The sequence below is a fragment of the Ostrinia nubilalis genome, chromosome 30 (assembly GCF_963855985.1).
Source record: "Ostrinia nubilalis chromosome 30, ilOstNubi1.1, whole genome shotgun sequence".
NCBI classification, from domain to species: domain Eukaryota; kingdom Metazoa; phylum Arthropoda; class Insecta; order Lepidoptera; family Crambidae; genus Ostrinia; species Ostrinia nubilalis.
In genome coordinates this window covers 3,354,990-3,373,257 of record NC_087117.1, presented here as the reverse complement: position 1 = coordinate 3,373,257, position 18,268 = coordinate 3,354,990, and the positions used below count along the sequence as shown (strand labels likewise).

The 18,268-nt window shown below is 42.6% G+C and overlaps 1 protein-coding gene across 1 annotated transcript in view; it reads left to right on the top strand.

The window, feature by feature from the left end:
* LOC135085914 (uncharacterized) overlaps positions 1 to 17,280 on the top strand; it is a 47,145-nt gene extending 29,865 nt beyond the window's left edge. The window contains exons 5-19 of the mRNA XM_063980697.1: positions 2,524 to 2,677; positions 2,924 to 3,034; positions 3,756 to 3,858; positions 5,282 to 5,470; positions 5,902 to 5,974; positions 6,503 to 6,583; positions 6,932 to 6,977; positions 7,176 to 7,332; positions 8,766 to 8,894; positions 9,551 to 9,669; positions 10,606 to 10,730; positions 10,957 to 11,040; positions 11,456 to 11,616; positions 15,991 to 16,109; positions 17,146 to 17,280. Of these exons, the coding sequence (XP_063836767.1) occupies positions 2,524 to 2,677; positions 2,924 to 3,034; positions 3,756 to 3,858; positions 5,282 to 5,470; positions 5,902 to 5,974; positions 6,503 to 6,583; positions 6,932 to 6,977; positions 7,176 to 7,332; positions 8,766 to 8,894; positions 9,551 to 9,669; positions 10,606 to 10,730; positions 10,957 to 11,040; positions 11,456 to 11,616; positions 15,991 to 16,109; positions 17,146 to 17,280 (1,786 nt within the window). The remainder of the gene's footprint in view (positions 1 to 2,523; positions 2,678 to 2,923; positions 3,035 to 3,755; positions 3,859 to 5,281; positions 5,471 to 5,901; positions 5,975 to 6,502; positions 6,584 to 6,931; positions 6,978 to 7,175; positions 7,333 to 8,765; positions 8,895 to 9,550; positions 9,670 to 10,605; positions 10,731 to 10,956; positions 11,041 to 11,455; positions 11,617 to 15,990; positions 16,110 to 17,145) is intronic.
* The last annotated feature ends 988 nt before the right edge of the window (positions 17,281 to 18,268 follow it).

Here is an 18,268-nt window from a genome sequence, read left to right as displayed (position 1 = left end):
TAGCCGTCATGCCTATTGGTATTATTACATGAACAAAATAAATGAAAGCAGTTGTACAAAAAAGTATTTTTTGACAATTTAGTCGTAAAATTTCGATAACATAATACGTAATTAGACCCACTTACTGTTGTTTACATTTTTAAACGATTTACGCCATTTCCAAATAATAAATACTTACAATTAATATACATTCAAAGCATGTTTGACTTGATATGGATTGATTTATTTTCATTTGAGTTTTCTTTTTATTTCTAATTACATATCTACTTTCCCGAGCAATTTTAGTGCAAATAATGAAATCGTTTGTTTATAATTTTAATTATAATTAATCATTATTTTTGTTGTGTGTAGTGTAGTTGTGAATTTCATCACAAGTCTTAACAACTTTTAAGTCAAAATGTGCGAAGAATTTGATTTTTATAATTGGATGTTTATTTATTTTTTAATTGGCTGATTAGTAGTTTAAGAAGATACATTATTGTATATTCCATTTATCTATAAAACGATTTTAGCGATAAAAATGCGGTTTTATGTGAAGGGTTAGCAGTAGGTATTATGAATACACCATTAGTTTACACCACAAGGTAGACCGACGACATTATAAAGGTAGCAGGAAGGCACTCGCGCTGGACGCAGGCCGCTACCAACCGGGCAGCATGGAAAGCATTGGGGGAGGTCTATGTTCAGCAGTGGACATCCTATGGCTGAGATGATGATGATGATGATGACACCATTAGAATATCAGTTGGTTTAAGAACGTTTATTTCTCAAAAGAAAGAACGAAATAATATTGCGAAATCAAAAACTATGTATACGAAGAGAGGTCTATATGGTCCTATCACTAGGATGTAGGATCAATAGGATATAGGAAGGAACCTCAAAAAGAGACCAAGGGCCACGTGCAGGGACTTCATCTCGGCCTCCTAATCAATCCAAAAAAAGAGTAAAAAATTGTGTTACAAATCTTTTCGTTGCCTCCTTGCAAAGGACCATAAAAATACTTTGGAAACTGAGCTTTTGCCTGATATAACATTCGTAACAACGTTACAATAAATAAATGCTTAAGAAATAGTCTGTAGCAACCAGCGATGCCAGTTTTTTTTACCAAGTTGGGATTTTGGAACTTTTTGAGTCGGAGGTTTTTAAATATTTATCTTTTTATTTGAATTCAATTTACGTTTACGCGTCAATAGATAGCAAAAGCAGCCATGGAAAATGTATTTTAATTAAAATATAATGTTTTAAATCCTATCGTTAGATAGTTTAGTTTCGTTTTCGAGTTATCCCCGAAAAGCGGGACTGTTAATTTTGATTAAAAAATCAGGACGTCCCGCCAAAATCGGGGCGTCTGGCAACACTGGTAGCAACCCTCACTCTACACGTGTCTGATGTCTCTGACCAGCTTCCCACAAGATCACGGTCAGCCTCTTCCAAGAAAACCAAGGCGTGAAACATGATGACACGCCCTCCAATTTTTGACGTAAACTTTTACACCGTTCACTTTTTGGCCAATGGCGGCGCGCGCGCTAACCCCCGCCTGTTTTTGGCAAGTATAGGTACGCACGCATATCATTTGGAAGTACATAACCATTGGTGGGGCCGTGTAGGTATTCGATGGAATGGCCTTGTTTTATAGGCTAAGAAAAGAACTCATGGCGCGATTTTCACCCGCGCCCGCGGCGGTTGCGGGCCCGCAGCTTCTGTAGAATGCGGATACTTATGTAAAAACTAATGCCAGAACTCACGACGCGGTTTACGCCCGCAGCGGGCGCGGTTGTAATCGGGTCCCGTCTTATAATTTTATTCTCGTTCAACATTTCATCTAATCATCATAATGGGAATGTGCATGGTTTTTTCGCGCGCTGCCAATCGCGAAGCAAGGCGTTTACGTTACGGTGCGGATAAGTGTGAATTGCAGTATGGAGTTTCATACAAAGAAGACTGACCGTCTCGAGTTGATACGGTTACGATCCCTTTCCGGGTTGATAAATGTGCCATGACCTTTAGTCGCCTTTTACAACATCCACGAGAAGGGGTAATCCTATACTCATCAACATCATTATCATATCAGCCACAGGACGTCCACTGCTGAACATAGACCTCAATGATTTCCATAATGACCGGTTGGTAGCAACCTGCATCCAGTGCCTTCCTACTTTATGAAGTCTTATACTACTCTGCCGGAACCACACTGTTATTCGTTCGTATTTGTTCGTTTCAGCCATATGACGTCCACTGCTGGACAAAAGCATGTCCTGCGCTTCCCGCATCCAGGCACCTCCCGCGACCTTCACCAGATCGTCGGTCCACCTAGTGTCTGCCCCATCTGCCATCAGCTCAGCGAGCTATGTGCCCCGCGCACTGCCACTTGATTTAGCAAAAAGACGCCACCTTCCATACAAAATCTGGCATTGCCATTTCAGCCCGATCCGTCCAGTGGTTTGGGCTGTGCGTTGATAGATCACTATGTCAGTCAGTCAGTCAGTCACCTTTGAGTTATATATTTATTTGTTATCATTGCAGGGTTGTGTTAGCAGCATGCTCGGAGCTCCTGGGCGCTTTGCTGGGCGCCCACGAAGCGCAGGGCGAGCCTGTGCTGGTCATAGACGGCGCCGAGCCCAGACATCTGAGGGCGCTGCTGGATTACATGTATACTGGAGAGATGAACGTGCATCATGTAAGTGTTTAAATAAGTGAACTGTGCCTATTGTATAGTTCTTAATGCGTTGGAAATAAAGTACACAGTTCTGTGCTGGTCAAAGACGGCGCCGAGCCAAGACATCTGAGGGCGCTGCTGGATTACATGTATACTGGAGAGATGAACGTCCACCATGTAAGTGTTTATAATAGTCCTTAATGCGTTGGGAATAAAGAACATACTTCTGTGCTTATCATAGACAAAAAATCAAGCAAATAAGGGCAGTGTAAAGTGAGCATAAGGTGCAGTTCTGTGCTTGTCATAGACGGCGCCGAGCCCAGACATCTGAGGGCGCTGCTGGATTACATGTATACGGGAGAGATGAACGTCCACCATGTAAGTGTTTAGATAGGCGATTATAGTCCTTAACTTGTCGACAACTAAGTATTAAGTTTATTATGTGTATGACAAAATACATCAAGCAAGTAAAGTGCGTGTGTCGTGAGAACAAAGTTTATAGTTCTGTGCTTATGCGCTACTATACTAAGCTCGGGCAGCGTTCGGAAAGCTTCGCGATATTCTCACGTCCGAAATACCGCAGTGCCTCAAGTCAAAAGTATTCGACCAGTGCGTGTTGCCAGTGATGGTATAGGTACGGATCTGAGACGTGGTCGCTTACTATGGGCCTCATAAGAAGGCTCAAGGTCACCCAAAGAGCGATGGAGCGTGCTATGCTCGGAGTTTCCCTGCGTGATCGAATCAGAAATGAGGAGATCCGTAGGAGAACCAGAGTGACTGACATAGCCCGCAGACTCGCTAAAAACAAGTGGCAGTGGGCGGGGCACATAGCTCGTAGAGATGATGGCCGTTGAGGTAGAAAAGTTCTGGAGTGGTGGCCACGTACCGCTAAACGCAGCGTAGGTAGGACATCCACCTTCAAGGTGGACCGACGACCTCACAAAGGTAACAGGAAGGTGCTGGATGCAGACCGCTATCAACCGGGCGATGTGTTCATTGGGGGAGGCCTATGTTCAGGGATGACCGTCCTGAGGCTGAAATGATAATAATGATAATAATCAAAAGAGCTTGTAATAAATTTAAATCTATGTTGTTTCAGTCACAGTTGGCGAGCCTTCTCAAGACGGCCGAGGAGCTGCGCATCAAAGGCCTCACAGATATACGGTGGAACAATAAAGATGAGCCGCCTGACTGCGAGACAGGTAAATAAAATATTGTTGATAATTACCACTAAGTTAAACATAAAAATAATTGGAGACCTGGAAACCGGTGCACTGAGAAAGTGCGGCAATTTAAAACCCAATTGACAGCTCCGAGCTGTCAAGATGACAGGTTTTATTTGAACGTCACATGACAATTGGGTATTTGCCACCACTTCCCAATAATTCTAAAGCAAAACTTTTATAAAAAGACACTTCATTCTGATCTTAAAAAAATATTAATTTTAAATTACCTGTAAATTAAAATTTTTTGTTGCATTATAATTGTAAAAAAAAGTAGTTGTAGTAGAGTTGACAAAATAGTGACGTCACTGGCTAGTATTGCCATACAAAATCTATAGGAATCTCGTTTTGACAGTTTTATAAACCCAGTTTTGATAGTATAGTTCCAAAATACTGAACTGTGCTATGCATGACAGTGACAGTGGGGCGCCACCGTCAATACCGAATCGCTGGTTCCGATTTTTGCCATGTTGGAAACCATACAGGGTGGAAACGATAAGTGATCTCACTCGATTATTTCTAAACTATACAAGATATTGAAAAACTGGTTACTGATCCTGAAAGTGCTTCACGAGCTCTTTCAAACGGTACCAGTAATAGGTTACACAATAAACTGGAACTATCCGAAAATTCAATGTTTCCAGCTTCCATACTAAATGTATGCCAACCACACAATATTAGAAGTGTAATTTATTTTTTGTTAAATAATAAACTTAAAAAGTCGGTTAAATAAACTCGTAACTTGCATCTTATTTAAAATTATTGGTGAAAAACATTAGTTTTAGGCTTTACTTGCTATAAATTATCAAGAGATGAGTGCCATGACTGTGATAGTACCTACTAAATGTATGGAAGATGGAAACATTACATTTTTGGATAGATACAATTTATTCTGTAAGATATTGTTGATACCGTTGGATAGAGCTTGTGAAGCACTTTTAGGATCAGTAACTAGTTTTGCGATATCTTGTGTAGTTTTTAATATTATGTAACTTTACCAAATGTATGGAAGCTGGAAACATTGAATTTTCCGATAGTTCCAGTTTATTCTGTAACCTATTATTGGTACCGTTTGAAAGAGCTCGTGAAGCACTTTCAGGATCAGTAACCAGTTTTTCGATATCTTGTATACTTTAGAAATGATCGAGTGAGATCACTTATCGTTTCCACCCTGTATAGTTGAACGATGGTAGCGCCCCCCTGTCATTGAGTTTGGTGGGACAGTTCAGCGTGGGTCATCTATAGCGCCCTCCTGACTATGTCATAGTGTTGGACAACTTTTTGCCACTTGACGTTTCAGAATCGTTTCACTATACGTCAATTGATTGATAATGCCAAAAATTTCAATATTAAAATAAAAATACTATTTCCCAACGTAATATAAAACTATTTTTTTCCAAAGGAGTAGTAACAGCCGTCCCAACACCATTGAAACCGGAAGCGAAGCAGCCCGCAGCAGAGAAGCAGCCGTCGCCCAAACCGAAGTCGCCGAAGCATTCCCCAGTGAAGTCCCCGAAGCAGATGGAAGCAGAAGTGAAGAAAGAGACTGAAGATGAGGTGGATATTAAACCAGAGAAATACACGGTTAATGGTGAGTTAATATTTCTATTTTACTTATTTTAAGTAGAAAGTAGATTTTGTGGAGTATTAGGTATGATATTTAGCTATTTAATTTTTAGTGTTAAGAGTTGCATCTCAAACTAATTTGAAAATTAAATTCAATTCCCGCCTTATTTGGCAGACAACAGACAAATATTATAATTTTCATTTATGATATTTGTCTGTCTTTTAAACTTGTAGTGAAAACTTTAGGTATTTGTAAAACACTACTTTTTGAATCTCCTGAATTCGAGTCTTCTTCAAATCTTCTAAATCAACAAAAAATTGAATTTGTATTTGAAAAAATATTTCAAACCTGCCAATAGATGTCGCTGTACAGAGTTAACTCGCGCTAGTGAATTTATAACTTAAAAAATAATTCTTATAGATGTGAATTACAAATTAAATTATGTTTTCTTGCAGGTGGCCCACCTCCTCTCATAAAACTACCTACAAAAGAGAAACCCAGTCCGCCGAAGAGAGAGCATTCAGATTCGTAAGTATATCATTGGTTTTACAGTAAAATAATGTTCCAGTAGTTTAATATCATATCCATAGTTGAGCACTGTTAATAGTTAACTTCATTATTCCTTGATTCATTAATAAAACATTAGTTACTAAAAAGTTAACTTTGGAGTTAAAAGCGTTTGTTACAGCTTGGAAGATGTAAAAATATTTATTTGAACTCGTGGTGGAGATTTCTTAAAACTTATTAGCGATTAGAGTAAGTGTATATGTATAATGCCCGTTTTCACAATTAATCCCTAATTCTTAAGTGATCCCTATGTAAACAAAATTCCTGTTACTTGTTACCATAGGGGTCACTTAAAAATTAGGGATTGATGGTGAAAACAGGCATAAGTAGCTCAGATGGAAGAGCAGTCGCCCGGCAAGCGAAAGGTGGGTCGATTCCCGCCTTAGTCAGTTCGATTTTCTTCAAGTTATTTATAATTAAGATCTTATTTACCGAACTCGAAAGTATACTGGACTATAAGTTGTTAATTTTATAAATTGTTTTCTGCAGAGAAACACCCAGTCCGAAGAGACAACGGCTCGCGAGCGGGACGGAACACACAGACGACGAGTCCGCTTCGCATTCGTTACCGTAAGTTTGTGTTGTCTTGTCACATAACTAAACAAGGGAGGTACTTAAAACCCTGCCTGGGTTGATGATCTTGATTTGTTCGTTTCAACCAAATGACGTCTTCTGTCGAACAAAGGTTACCAACGATTTCTACAACTTTTTACTACCTACTTTGGTGCAACGTACCCTAAAATATGAAGAGGGATGATTGATGATTCTAGTGCTCAAATACAAATCGTTTTGTATTGGTTGTCAGGAGCATTTCTGTGCTTCAAAAAGCTCTATGAATGTCGTTATTTTCAATTAATTGATAAGTTTTTGGATTTTATCCTTGATATGTTTTAAAGTAATAAGTCTTTATTGTTGCAGTGACACGGGGAGAGAACGTGACCCAGAATGGCAGCACGGGAATCTGGTAAGTGATATTTGTACTTAGGCGACAGTAAAATGATCTTTTTAAAGCCTCACGTTTTGATTATAAGCTTTATAATTCTATGCTTGAAATGAAATCGAATGTCTGTAATAACTAATAAAGTGCCATCTTTGAATTCCACTTTTTAGCACACTGTTTTTAGGTTGGTTTTATTAAATTTTACAATATTATCATCCGCAGGATATAACAGCAGAACGTGTGGTCGGTTGGGGCGGAGGCCCGGAATCAGCAGGCGACTGGTCGCGAGAGCCGTCGGACGATGAGTGGGCCGATGCTCCCACGGATATCGGGTCCTTCCTGCACACTAGATTGAGGGTCGATGGAGACAACAGCGCTGGTAAGTTATCCTAACTTGATTACATTGCCTGAGCAAGATTGCTTCAATGCCCAGATCTTCAGAATTCACTTAAAACGAGTTGATGGAGACAGACGGTACTCTAGCCGTTTGGGGATCGTCGGTCGCGGACCGACGTTCGCGATCGGGCCGTATCGAGCGCATAAGGCGCCCGATCAGTGGCGAACCCAACTAGAGGGTTGCCCACCGCGGTGTTGGACCAAAGTCCAGCCTACGGCGGGCTCACTCTAGTGGGCCCGATCGAGGGGACTACGGACGCGGCCTGAGGGCGCCACGGTAGGCTCGGACCTCGGCTCAGGCCGTGTCCGGGGGACGGATAGGGGAAAGTCGATGGAGACAACAGCGCTGGTATGTATTTAAATCAAGCCCTGTCAAAAACTTTGACACCGCGATGCAGGTTTGTATGACGGCAGCGTGTGTGCTAGGGATTTTGAATACAGCGCCATCTATTAGTGTGGCGGCAACAACCCGTATTTAAGCATTAGCTGGTGCTTTCAAAAGCAACAAACAGCAGGACGACGAGTGGGCCGATGCACCAAATGATATCGGGTCCTTCCTGCACACTAGGCTGAAGGTCGAAGGAGACGACAGTGCTGTTATGTATACATATATGCGTATGTGCTAAGGGTTTAAGATATATCGCCATCTATTGGCGTCGCGACAGAACTGCTTTTTAGTTAGTCGGCGCTTTATAAAGCAAGAAACAGCGGAACGTAAGGTTATACAGATACGTAGACAGCGAGTGGGATGATGCTCCCACGGATATCGGGTCCTTCTTACACACTAGGTTGAGGGTAGATGGAGATAACAGCGCTGGTAAGTTAATCAGCTTTGTACTTTTAGATAACAGGTTGGTATTTACTTCTGACCACCGCGATGCAGGTTTCTATGAAGAAAGCATGTTTGCTAGTGATTTAGGATATAGCGCCATCTATTGGCGTCGCGACAGAATAACTTTTATTCAATCGGTGCTTGACAAAGCAACAGTGCTGGTAGTTACATAAATCAAGCCCTGTCAAAAACTGTCACCGCGATGCAGATTTGTATAACGTGTGTGCTACAGCGCCATCTGTTGGTATCGAAGCAACAAGAAGTATTATCGCATTAGTAGCTGCTTGGAAAAGCAACAAACAGCAAAGCAGGTATGTTACACGTTGTGTTTGCGAGTTCGATAGCCTATTTATCGAAGAAGGCTTTAGGCTGTACATGGTGATTAACCAGTGTCCAAATTTTTAGGAGCGACACGGAATCAGTAACTTAATCGATTTACGTAAAGAAAACATTTTTTTTTTCATATTTGAGCAGTAAAGAATACCTAATATTGCAAAAATGGGAAATATTATTCAAACTACTATCACGCGCGTCGCGTCTTCATCACGGGCACAGTTAGTTTCTCAAAATACTGTTTATTTCAGACGACGAGTCAAACGACAGCGCCGGCGGCGCGCGGTCGGTCTCGTCGGTCGCGGCGTCGTCGTCGTCGGTCGCCGACCGGACCGACGTCAAGGTGGAGCCGTTCGCGATCACGCCACAGACCAATAAACGTGAGTATAAAGGTCATAGCAGACTTATCAACTCGGAAAGGGATCAACACCATATCGCCTTTCGTGCGGTGTCAACCGCGAGGCGAGGCGTTTACATCACATACTAAGAATACTGACCGCCTCGAGTTGATACGGTTACTATCCGTTTCCGGGTTGATAAGTGTGCACGTCCTTACGTCATTGAAGTAACGACTTCAAATTAATTTTTTTTATTGCATAATATGTTTTTATAGGCGTTTTTATAATGTGAAGGCAGGCACTCGCTGTCATATAGTATGGAATTATCGGCAGCGCGACTGTCGCACGTTTGTCGCGCTGCTAAGTCGCCTATATGTGAAAGCGCTCATATAGTTGAGCGATGGTGGCCCCTCCCCTGTCAATGAGTTGGGTGGCAGTTCAGTGTAGTTCATCTATATTAATACAGGTCAGTCCCTGTTTACTAACAAAACCCTGGGCGATCTACCACTTACATATTTCTTGACTTGAAATCTTAAATGAAACAGCATAGTTTAGTACACAATCATGTAGTATTTTTGCCTTGCCACGATCGACTGGACTAATAGTCGCGATCCACTCACTAGGAGTTGGCCACCCCTGCTTTATACGACTACACCAGAAGGAGGGTTATGTTTTTAATTGTTTTTTTTGGCCCACAGCGACGGTAGGCCCCAAATCTGGCCCCACGGACCCTCGTTTCACAGACGTGGTGAAGCTGACGGACTACTTACAACACGGACGGAGGCCGCAGTTCTGGGAGGAGCACTATGTTAAGAGGGTAAGCTTTTGACAAGGAAATTGAATTTGTGCGTAAATAATACCTATATCTAGACACGCGGTAGCGTGTCAAGCCAAGTTCAAGCAAAGGAACTGGCTAGCCAGAGCCAAGTGTAATGTATATTTACAAAAGAGCATTGTATAATATGTCTATTTGCTTAAGTTTTAGGGCTGGATAGCGCATTGTATATGGGATGAATTACATTATGGAAGACGCAAACATTTACGAATTTTGTAGATAAATAGGCATTTTGTTTTTATTTTTTGTGTACCGCTTGGACAAAAACATAAGGCAATATTTGACGTTAGCCATAGATTTCAAATACAAAAAATATATATTTTAACTATTTAAGAAATAACAAAAATCTGAGATAGGTACCTATGTCTCGTTTCTGTCGGGTTTGGGTTTGGCGTGTGACCGTTCTCCTTTAAAATGCTCAACGTTCTTATTAAGGTACCTATCATCATCAACAGCCCTTTACAGTCCACTGCTGGACTATGAGCCTCCTCCACTATAGTGGAGGGTTTTGCCATAATCTCCACGCTTGGCAGGCGGGTTGGAGATCGCAGTTTAAAAGATTGATGTTTTTCAGAGAGCGCTGCTGCCCATTCTCTGTTTGATGTGTAGTCCCTAAGTCCTCTTAAGGTACCTATATCTATCCATAAATTACGTGTCACGAATTTCATGATTTTTCACCCCCCTCCCCGTTCTTGTCACAGCCGGTCACATTTGTGAGAAGATTTTAATCTTATTTGCTTTGACCTCAGATCAATTTTAACTAGCTTATGCCCGTTTTCACCATCAATCGCTAATTTTTAAATGACCCCTATGGTAATACATAACAGGAATTTTATTTCCAAAGGGGTCACTTAAAAATTAGGGATTGATGGTGAAAACGGGCATTAGACTACTAAATTGTACATTTCATTCCTACAGGTAATGGAAGCAGTACGTATGAAGGAGCTGGAGATGAAGCAAGCGGCAGAGATTCTCGGCGTGAGCTACGGGACGCTGTACGGGCGGTACAGAGACGTGTACGGGTGCATCAACAGGCCGTACCGGTACTTATTTATTTTATTTTACTTTATTAGGAAAACATAGTGCTATTTAACTTACGCCCGTATTCACAAACGATGCTTGCTTAAGTGATGCAGCAAATCGAACGCACAGCGTCGAATAGAGCTCTGTGATTGGTTCGTGTGTCACCATGTGCGTCCACGTGCACTGTGAGACCTCATAGTAATGTTTGTGAATACGGATGTTAGTATGAAGGAGCTGGAGATGAAGCAAGCAAGAGATCCTCGGCGTGAGCTACGGGACGCTGTACGGGCGGTACAGAGACGTGTACGGGTGCATCAACAGGCCGTACCGGTACGTATCACTTAAATGACAGACCGCTTTAGTTTCTATTTAATAAATCCTGAGTCTGCACTGGAAAGTGTAGAAATACGTAAAGTAGTATTCTCAGTGGAGAAGACACTTATCATGCAAAGGGCACTACAACTCATCCGCTCATAGTCGGGAGACTGATTGCAGATAAAGCACAGAAGAAAAGAAAATTAATAAATCAAAGAAAAAAATTGGAATCAATTACAATTATTCCGAAACGTCAAGTCAAGATCTTCATTGTTTTTGAACCTTAAATAAGGTAAAAAAAATAAATGTAATGCAATATTTTATTATGTGCTGAAATACTGATAAGTTTTTAGGGTTAAATAAAATATCTTAAAGGACTGGTGTATTAAAATTATTGGTTAATAGAGTCATTCCAATTTGTGTCCCACAGAACGGCCCGCGACTTCTGGCAAGCCAAAGGCCCGTCCGAAGTGCTGGAGCGACTGCAGCGCGGCGAGATCTCGGTGGAGGCGGCGTCTCTAGCGCTCGGCGTCAGCGTCAACAACCTGGCCGCGTACATGGCCGACTTCCCGCAGACGCATCAGGAGAAAGGTCAGTTTGATCAGGTCATTTCAGCCACAGGACGTCCACTGCTGAACATAGGCCTCCCCTAAGGTTATCCACAATGACTGGTCGTGCGCTGCCCGCATCCAGATGTCTCCACAGGAGCGGAACTCCATTTACAAGAAGAAAATGGAGGCCCATCCCAGAAACCAATTGCACCCTCCACCCCTTATCATGACATTTCAGGGGTCCAGCCCCCCTGAAAAATGACCCTAGAAACGTCAATGCGAACGCGAGAAAATGTGTGCGAGAAAAGCAGTGTAAGTAGATCAGATCCATTTGTCTCCACTGCAGGACCATAACCCTCTAGAAGCAAATGGAGGATTTGGCCTCTCCATAGCACGGTGCTTTGAGATTACTTATAAGGCCACGTTTCAGTGCCATGTTTACACACTGGTTGCAGACTTTCGTCTTTAGACACTGAGGTAATTTGGACGAAAACACTTAGTTTCCCGAATGCTGTCCAGTTGAAGGTACTTTGGATAAGAAGACGTAGTGTAGTTTCAACGCTGCCCTATAGGAGAAAGATCAGTATAATCTATCAGGCCCGTCCGAAGTGCTGGAGCGACTGCAGCGCGGCGAGATCTCGGTGGAGGCCGCGTCTCTAGCGCTCGGCGTCAGCGTCAACAACCTGGCCGCGTACATGGCCGACTTCCCGCAGCCGCATCAGGAAAAAGGTGAATTTTATCAAGTCATTTCAGCCACAGGACTCCCACTGCTGAACAAAAGCCTCCCCCAAAGATTTCCACAAAGGTATGTTGGTAGCGGCCTGCTTCCAGCGCCTTCCTGCTACCTTTATGAAGTTATCTGTCCACCTTGTGATGCGTGACGTTAGCGTGAGCGTCAACAACCTGGCCGCGTACATGGCCGACTTCCCGCAGCCGCATCAGGAGAAAGGTCAGTGTTAGCGCTAATATGAATCATCATTTCAGCCACAGGACGCCCAATAGGCATTCCCCAGTGACTACAGATTGGATGGTTGAGAAAGGTCAGGGTTAGCGCTAGCATTCATCATCATCATTTCTTGCGCTACCCGCATCCAGATGTTTCCACAGGAGCGGAACTCCATTTACCAGAAGCAAATGGAGGCGCATCCCAGAAACCAATTACACACTCCCCCCTTGTCATGACATTTCAGGGGTCCAAGCTCCCTCTGAAAAATGACCCAATGCAAGCGCGAGTAAATATGTGTGAAAGTGTGAGAAAATCACATTTAGGCCTTCGTTCATTAAAGAGATCAACGTCAGAACATAGACTTTCGTCTATAGACACTGAGATATTTTGGACAAGAAGACGTAGTGTAGTCTTAACGCTGCCCAACCTATAGGAGAAAGATCAGTATAATCTATCAGGCCCGTCGAAGTGCTGGAGCGACTGCAGCGCGGCGAGATCTCGGTGGAGGCGGCGTCTCTAGCGCTCGGCGTCAGCGTCAACAACCTGGCCGCGTACATGGCCGACTTCCCGCAGCCGCATCAGGAGAAAGGTCAGTCATATCAGGTCTTTTCAGCGACAGGACACCCAATAGGCATTCCCCAGTGACTTCAGATTGGCCGGCTGAGAAAGGACAGTATTTCAGCCACAGGACCGCAATGGTTTCCAGATTGGTTTGTAGCGGCCTGCATCCAGAGCCTTCCTGCAACCTTTGAGTCCGGATTGGCCGGCTGGAAAGGACAACATAGATCTCCCCCAATTATATCCAGATTGGTTGGTCGTGACCTGCATCCAGAGTCTTCCCGCAACATTAATGAAGTCATCTGTACACCTTGTGATGGGACGTCCTACAATGAGTAAGAGTACGTAATTTCTATTCCAGAACCTTGCTGCCCCATCGGTAGTCAGTTCTGTTCCATAGTAAGCTAGACTTCCTTACCAGGTCTATACTATAGTGAGAGGCTACGTTTCATTACCATATAATTATCATTGCTGGTAATACACACTGGTTGCAGACTTTCGTCTTTAGACACTTGAAGTATTTTGGACGAAAGTGCCCAGTCGAAGGTCGTCTTTAGGTACTTTGGATAAGAAGACGTAGTGTAGTCTTAACGCTGCCCAACCTATAGGAGAAAGGTCAGCATAATCTATCAGGCCCGTCCGAAGTGCTGGAGCGACTGCAGCGCGGCGAGATCTCGGTGGAGGCCGCGTCTCTAGCGCTCGGCGTCAGCGTCAACAACCTGGCCGCGTACATGGCCGACTTCCCGCAGACGCATCAGGAAAAAGGTGAATTTTATCAAGTCATTTCAGCCACAGGACGCCCTATTGAGGCCTATTGGCCTCCCCCAATTTTATTATTTATTTATTTATTATTAAAACCATCATTATTATCAGGTCAAAGGGTCTCCACTTCAGGAACATAACCCTCTCTAATTTGCTAGAGACAAATGGAGGATTTGGCCTCTCCATAGCACGCTGCTTTAAGCTTTCAAGGCCACGTTTCAGTACCATATGTGACACACACACACTGGTTGCAGAATTTCGTCTTTAGACACTGAGGTATTTTGGACAAAAAGACGTGTAGTTTCCTGAACGCTGCCTAGTCGAAGGTTGTAGACTTCTGTCTTTAGGTACTTTTGATAAGAAGACGCTATGTAGTTTTAACGCTGCCCAACCTATAGTAGAAAGATCAGTATAATCCATCAGGCCCGTCCAAAGTGCTGGAGCGACTGCAGCGCGGCGAGATCTCGGTGGAGGCCGCGTCTCTAGCGCTCGGCGTCAGCGTCAACAACCTGGCCGCGTACATGGCCGACTTCCCGCAGCCGCATCAAGAGAAAGGTCAGTCATTCAGCCCAATGACGTCACAGCTGGACATAGGCCTCCCCCAAGGATATCCACAATGATTGGACCTGCGCTGCCCGCATCCAGGTGATGTCTTAACGGCCATCAGTTCTAATTGCACGCTGCAACTGCAATTTAGAGCTTTCTTATAAGGCCGAAAGGAGAAGGGTCAGCATCATCGTCATTATTATCATCATCATATTTCAGCCACAGGACGCCCAAAGCATTCCCCAGTGACTCCAGATTGGCCGGCTGAGAAAGGACAGTATTTCAGCCACAGGACCGCAATGGTTTCCAGATTGGTTGGTAACGGCCTGCGTCCAGAACCTTCCTGCAACCTTTGAGCCCTGATTGGCCGGCTGAGAAAGGACACCATTTCAGCCACAGGACGTCCACTTCTGAACATAGGAATCCCTCAATGCTTTCCATGTTAATCGATTGGTAGCGGCCTGCTTCCAGTGCCTTCCTGCTACCTTTATGAAGTCATCTGTCCACCTTGTGATGGGACGCCCAACAATGAGCTAGAGTACGTAATTTCTATTTCAGAACCTTGCTGCCCCATCGATAGTCAGTTCTGTTCCACAGTAAGCTGGACTTCCTTACCAGGTCTATACTATAGTGTGAGGCCACATTTCACTACCATATTATCATGCTAGTGATACACACTGGTTTCAGACTTTCGTCTTATGACATTGAGGTAATTTGGACGAAAGGACGTGTAGTTTCCCGTACAGTGCCCAGTAGGGTGGTCCTTATTTTTCGACTTTTGAATTATCCCCGGGGCACTTTCTTATTCGATTATATACCTCTAAATATGAAATTAGCTTTTTTGTTTTTTTTTTTTGGTTAAGATTTAGAGGTCGCTACCAGCTGTCAAAATATTTACAAAAGCTTTGAAGATCTTAAATCATGGTTTCATAAATGTTTTATTTAAGTGTTTATATCACATTTTACGTGCAAATGAACATCGCATAGATAGAATAGACAATCGCTTCTTGTCCCCTTCTCCCCTCAACCCCTCTTCTATACCGACCATGGTACCGACGCGTCGAGATACTAACAAGTAAACTCTTATATCTTAAAAATAATTGATTCAAATATGTACATTGTACATAATAAGTATCTTAGTTCATAGCAACAACAATAATTTTGTAATATTTTTATTTGGCTTTGGCTTTAAAAATAAATGAATCTAACAAATACAGATTTTGTTTTTACTTAAAATTCAAACCTTGGTAGCGACCCCTAAATGTCTTTTAAAAATTAAAAAAATAATAATGAAGGACTTTCATATGGTATATATTCAAATTACGTGGTGCCCCGCAAAATATAAGAAAAAAATTTTTTTTCTTAGGAATAAGGACGACCCTAGTGCCCAGTCGATGGTTGTAGACTTCCGTCTTTAGGTATTTCGAACGAGAAAACGTTGTGTAGTTTTAACACCTTATGCACTAGACCTCCATTTACGTTGTAGACGTTGTAGACTTTGATGATGACTTTGTATTGCTTAATTTGCTTATATTATAACCGACTTCAGAAAGGAGTACTATTTTCCTCTGTACATTGTTTTGACTTGTTCTTTTGTTGCAGAGTTCGAGCCGATCCCCATAGAGATAGACCCGTCTCTAAAGATGCGGCCTCGCACGTACAGCGCCGGCTCCGTCGCCGCCAAGCCGCCGCCAAGGAAACTAGCGCCAGTACCAGAAAAGGTAAGATCAGATACGGGACTATTCCCACCTCTCGTTCCCACCGCTGCAACTCCTGTGCAGCCAGGATCTACAGCTTGACCGCCAATAAAAACCCAACCAGTGAGGGTCAAGTTTGTCCCGGGAAAGTTAAACTGTCATTGGACCTGCAAATAAATTAATCGGAAGAACATAGGACTTTGAAGTTAGGGTTCGACTTCCCTCCAGTGCAAAGCCGGTGACAGGGTACAAAATAAACGTTTAATAACCTTTATGAAACAAGATATACACCACGGACAGTAAGCAATAACTATGGGAACCTATTTTGTGAACGTGCCAATAATATGTTTCACAAAATTACTTAAAAGCACGGAATTTTTTCTTTGTCGTGGCAAGATTGGTTTTATAATTTGCAGAAACAGGTGTATGTTGTATTGCAATTGAAGTTGTTGGCTAAATTTGGTCCTTCGAGCCGGATGTTGACCAAAAAATTGATTTCTTTTATAATTGACTACCCTCGGCCATCGTAGTTTATAAGGATTCTATGTTATAATAACTTATATTGATTACTGAGATTGTTCCGGCGTTTCTTCTCAGTACTTGCCATAATGTTTGTCTTGAAGCGCTGGTAGGGCCCATAAGATAAGGAGACATGTAAAGTGCTCTTTCTTAGGGGCTCTTTTTTATTATCTTTGACGTCCATAAGTGCAAAATTACTGGTCAAAATTGAATAAATATTTTCGATTCCCGCCTTAGGTAGTTCGATTTTTTCAAGTTGTTTATTTATTACTTTGAGAAGCGACTCTAATCGATAAGAAACTTTATTAAATACTAGCGGCCCGCGACTTCGTACGCGTGGATCCCGTTTTACCCCCTTAAGGGTGGAGTTTCGTAAAATCCGTTCTTAGCGGATGCCTACGACACAACATTTACCTGTATGCCAAATTTCAGCCCGATCCGTCCAGTGGTTTGGGCTGTGCGTTCATAGATCACTATGTCAGTCAGTCAGTCTTTGAGTTTTATATATTTAGATTTTTGATTTGATTTGATTGTTATACAGCCATTCCCCGCGAAGCCCGGCTCTCTCGACGGCGCGTTGGCCGCGGGTGATCCCTTCCGCAAGCTGGCGCCTGCGTCGCTGACCGTCGCGCCCACCGCCTCGGATAAGGTAAAAACAGCTACTAAGGACATCTAGATGACGGTTCATCATCATCATTATCATCATCTCAGCCATAGGACGTCCACTGCTGAACATAGGCCTCCCCCAATGCTTTCCATGTTGATCGATTGGTAGCGGCCTGCGTCCAGCGCTTCCCTGCTACCTTTATGAACCAAAATACTACTTATAGGCATAAAATATACCCATTTGGGTTGGCCCAGATATGGATATAATTTTATTTAAATTTGGACTAGTAACCAAAAAGCCACGCCCGGAAAAAGTCGCTTCCTATTCGATTACGAGTTATGCTTTTTTATTTGAAAAAAAAAAAAAAAAAAATGGAAAAACTTCTTTTTTGTTTTCTAATGATAATTTCAGTTTTATTATTGCAACTTAGACACTATAATGTACTCTCTCTAAATCAATTCTGACTGCAGCAAGATTTTTTGAAAAAGTGACTTGTATTGAAACTCAACGGATTTTGTTGAACTCGATTAATTATAAAATAAAGTGATTCTCAGCACTTTTTGGGATCTAATAGATCCCGAATCAAACGCTCTAAAAATACTATTTTGTAGAATATTCCTTCTAATAAAATTTATTATTGAGTTGAGTTTTGGCAGTTACAGCCAATTCTCAATGGTGGCAGCTCCCTTCTGAGGTCTTGATTAATTTAATTTGTTACAGCAGTCCAAAAAGATAATGATCGGCAGCCTCATCGACGAGGATCCCATACCGGCAACCGTGATCACCACCTCCGATTCCAAGGTGGTTACAACAAATGTGACCACCCCCACCACTGCTGGCAGTGAGTATCACACTACTGTGCACTTACTACCTTTAGAGACTCAAAATCTAAATGAAATACCTATTGCGTTTTTAGAAAGATAAAAACCTTTGTTTTATAGTGTTCCGTAGTCATGACAAGGAACTCTTAAGTTTCGATATGTCTGTCTGTCCGAGGTTTTGCTTGGAAACTATTAGCACTATCGTTGGATAGGTCTTTTAAAATGGCTTAGGGGTT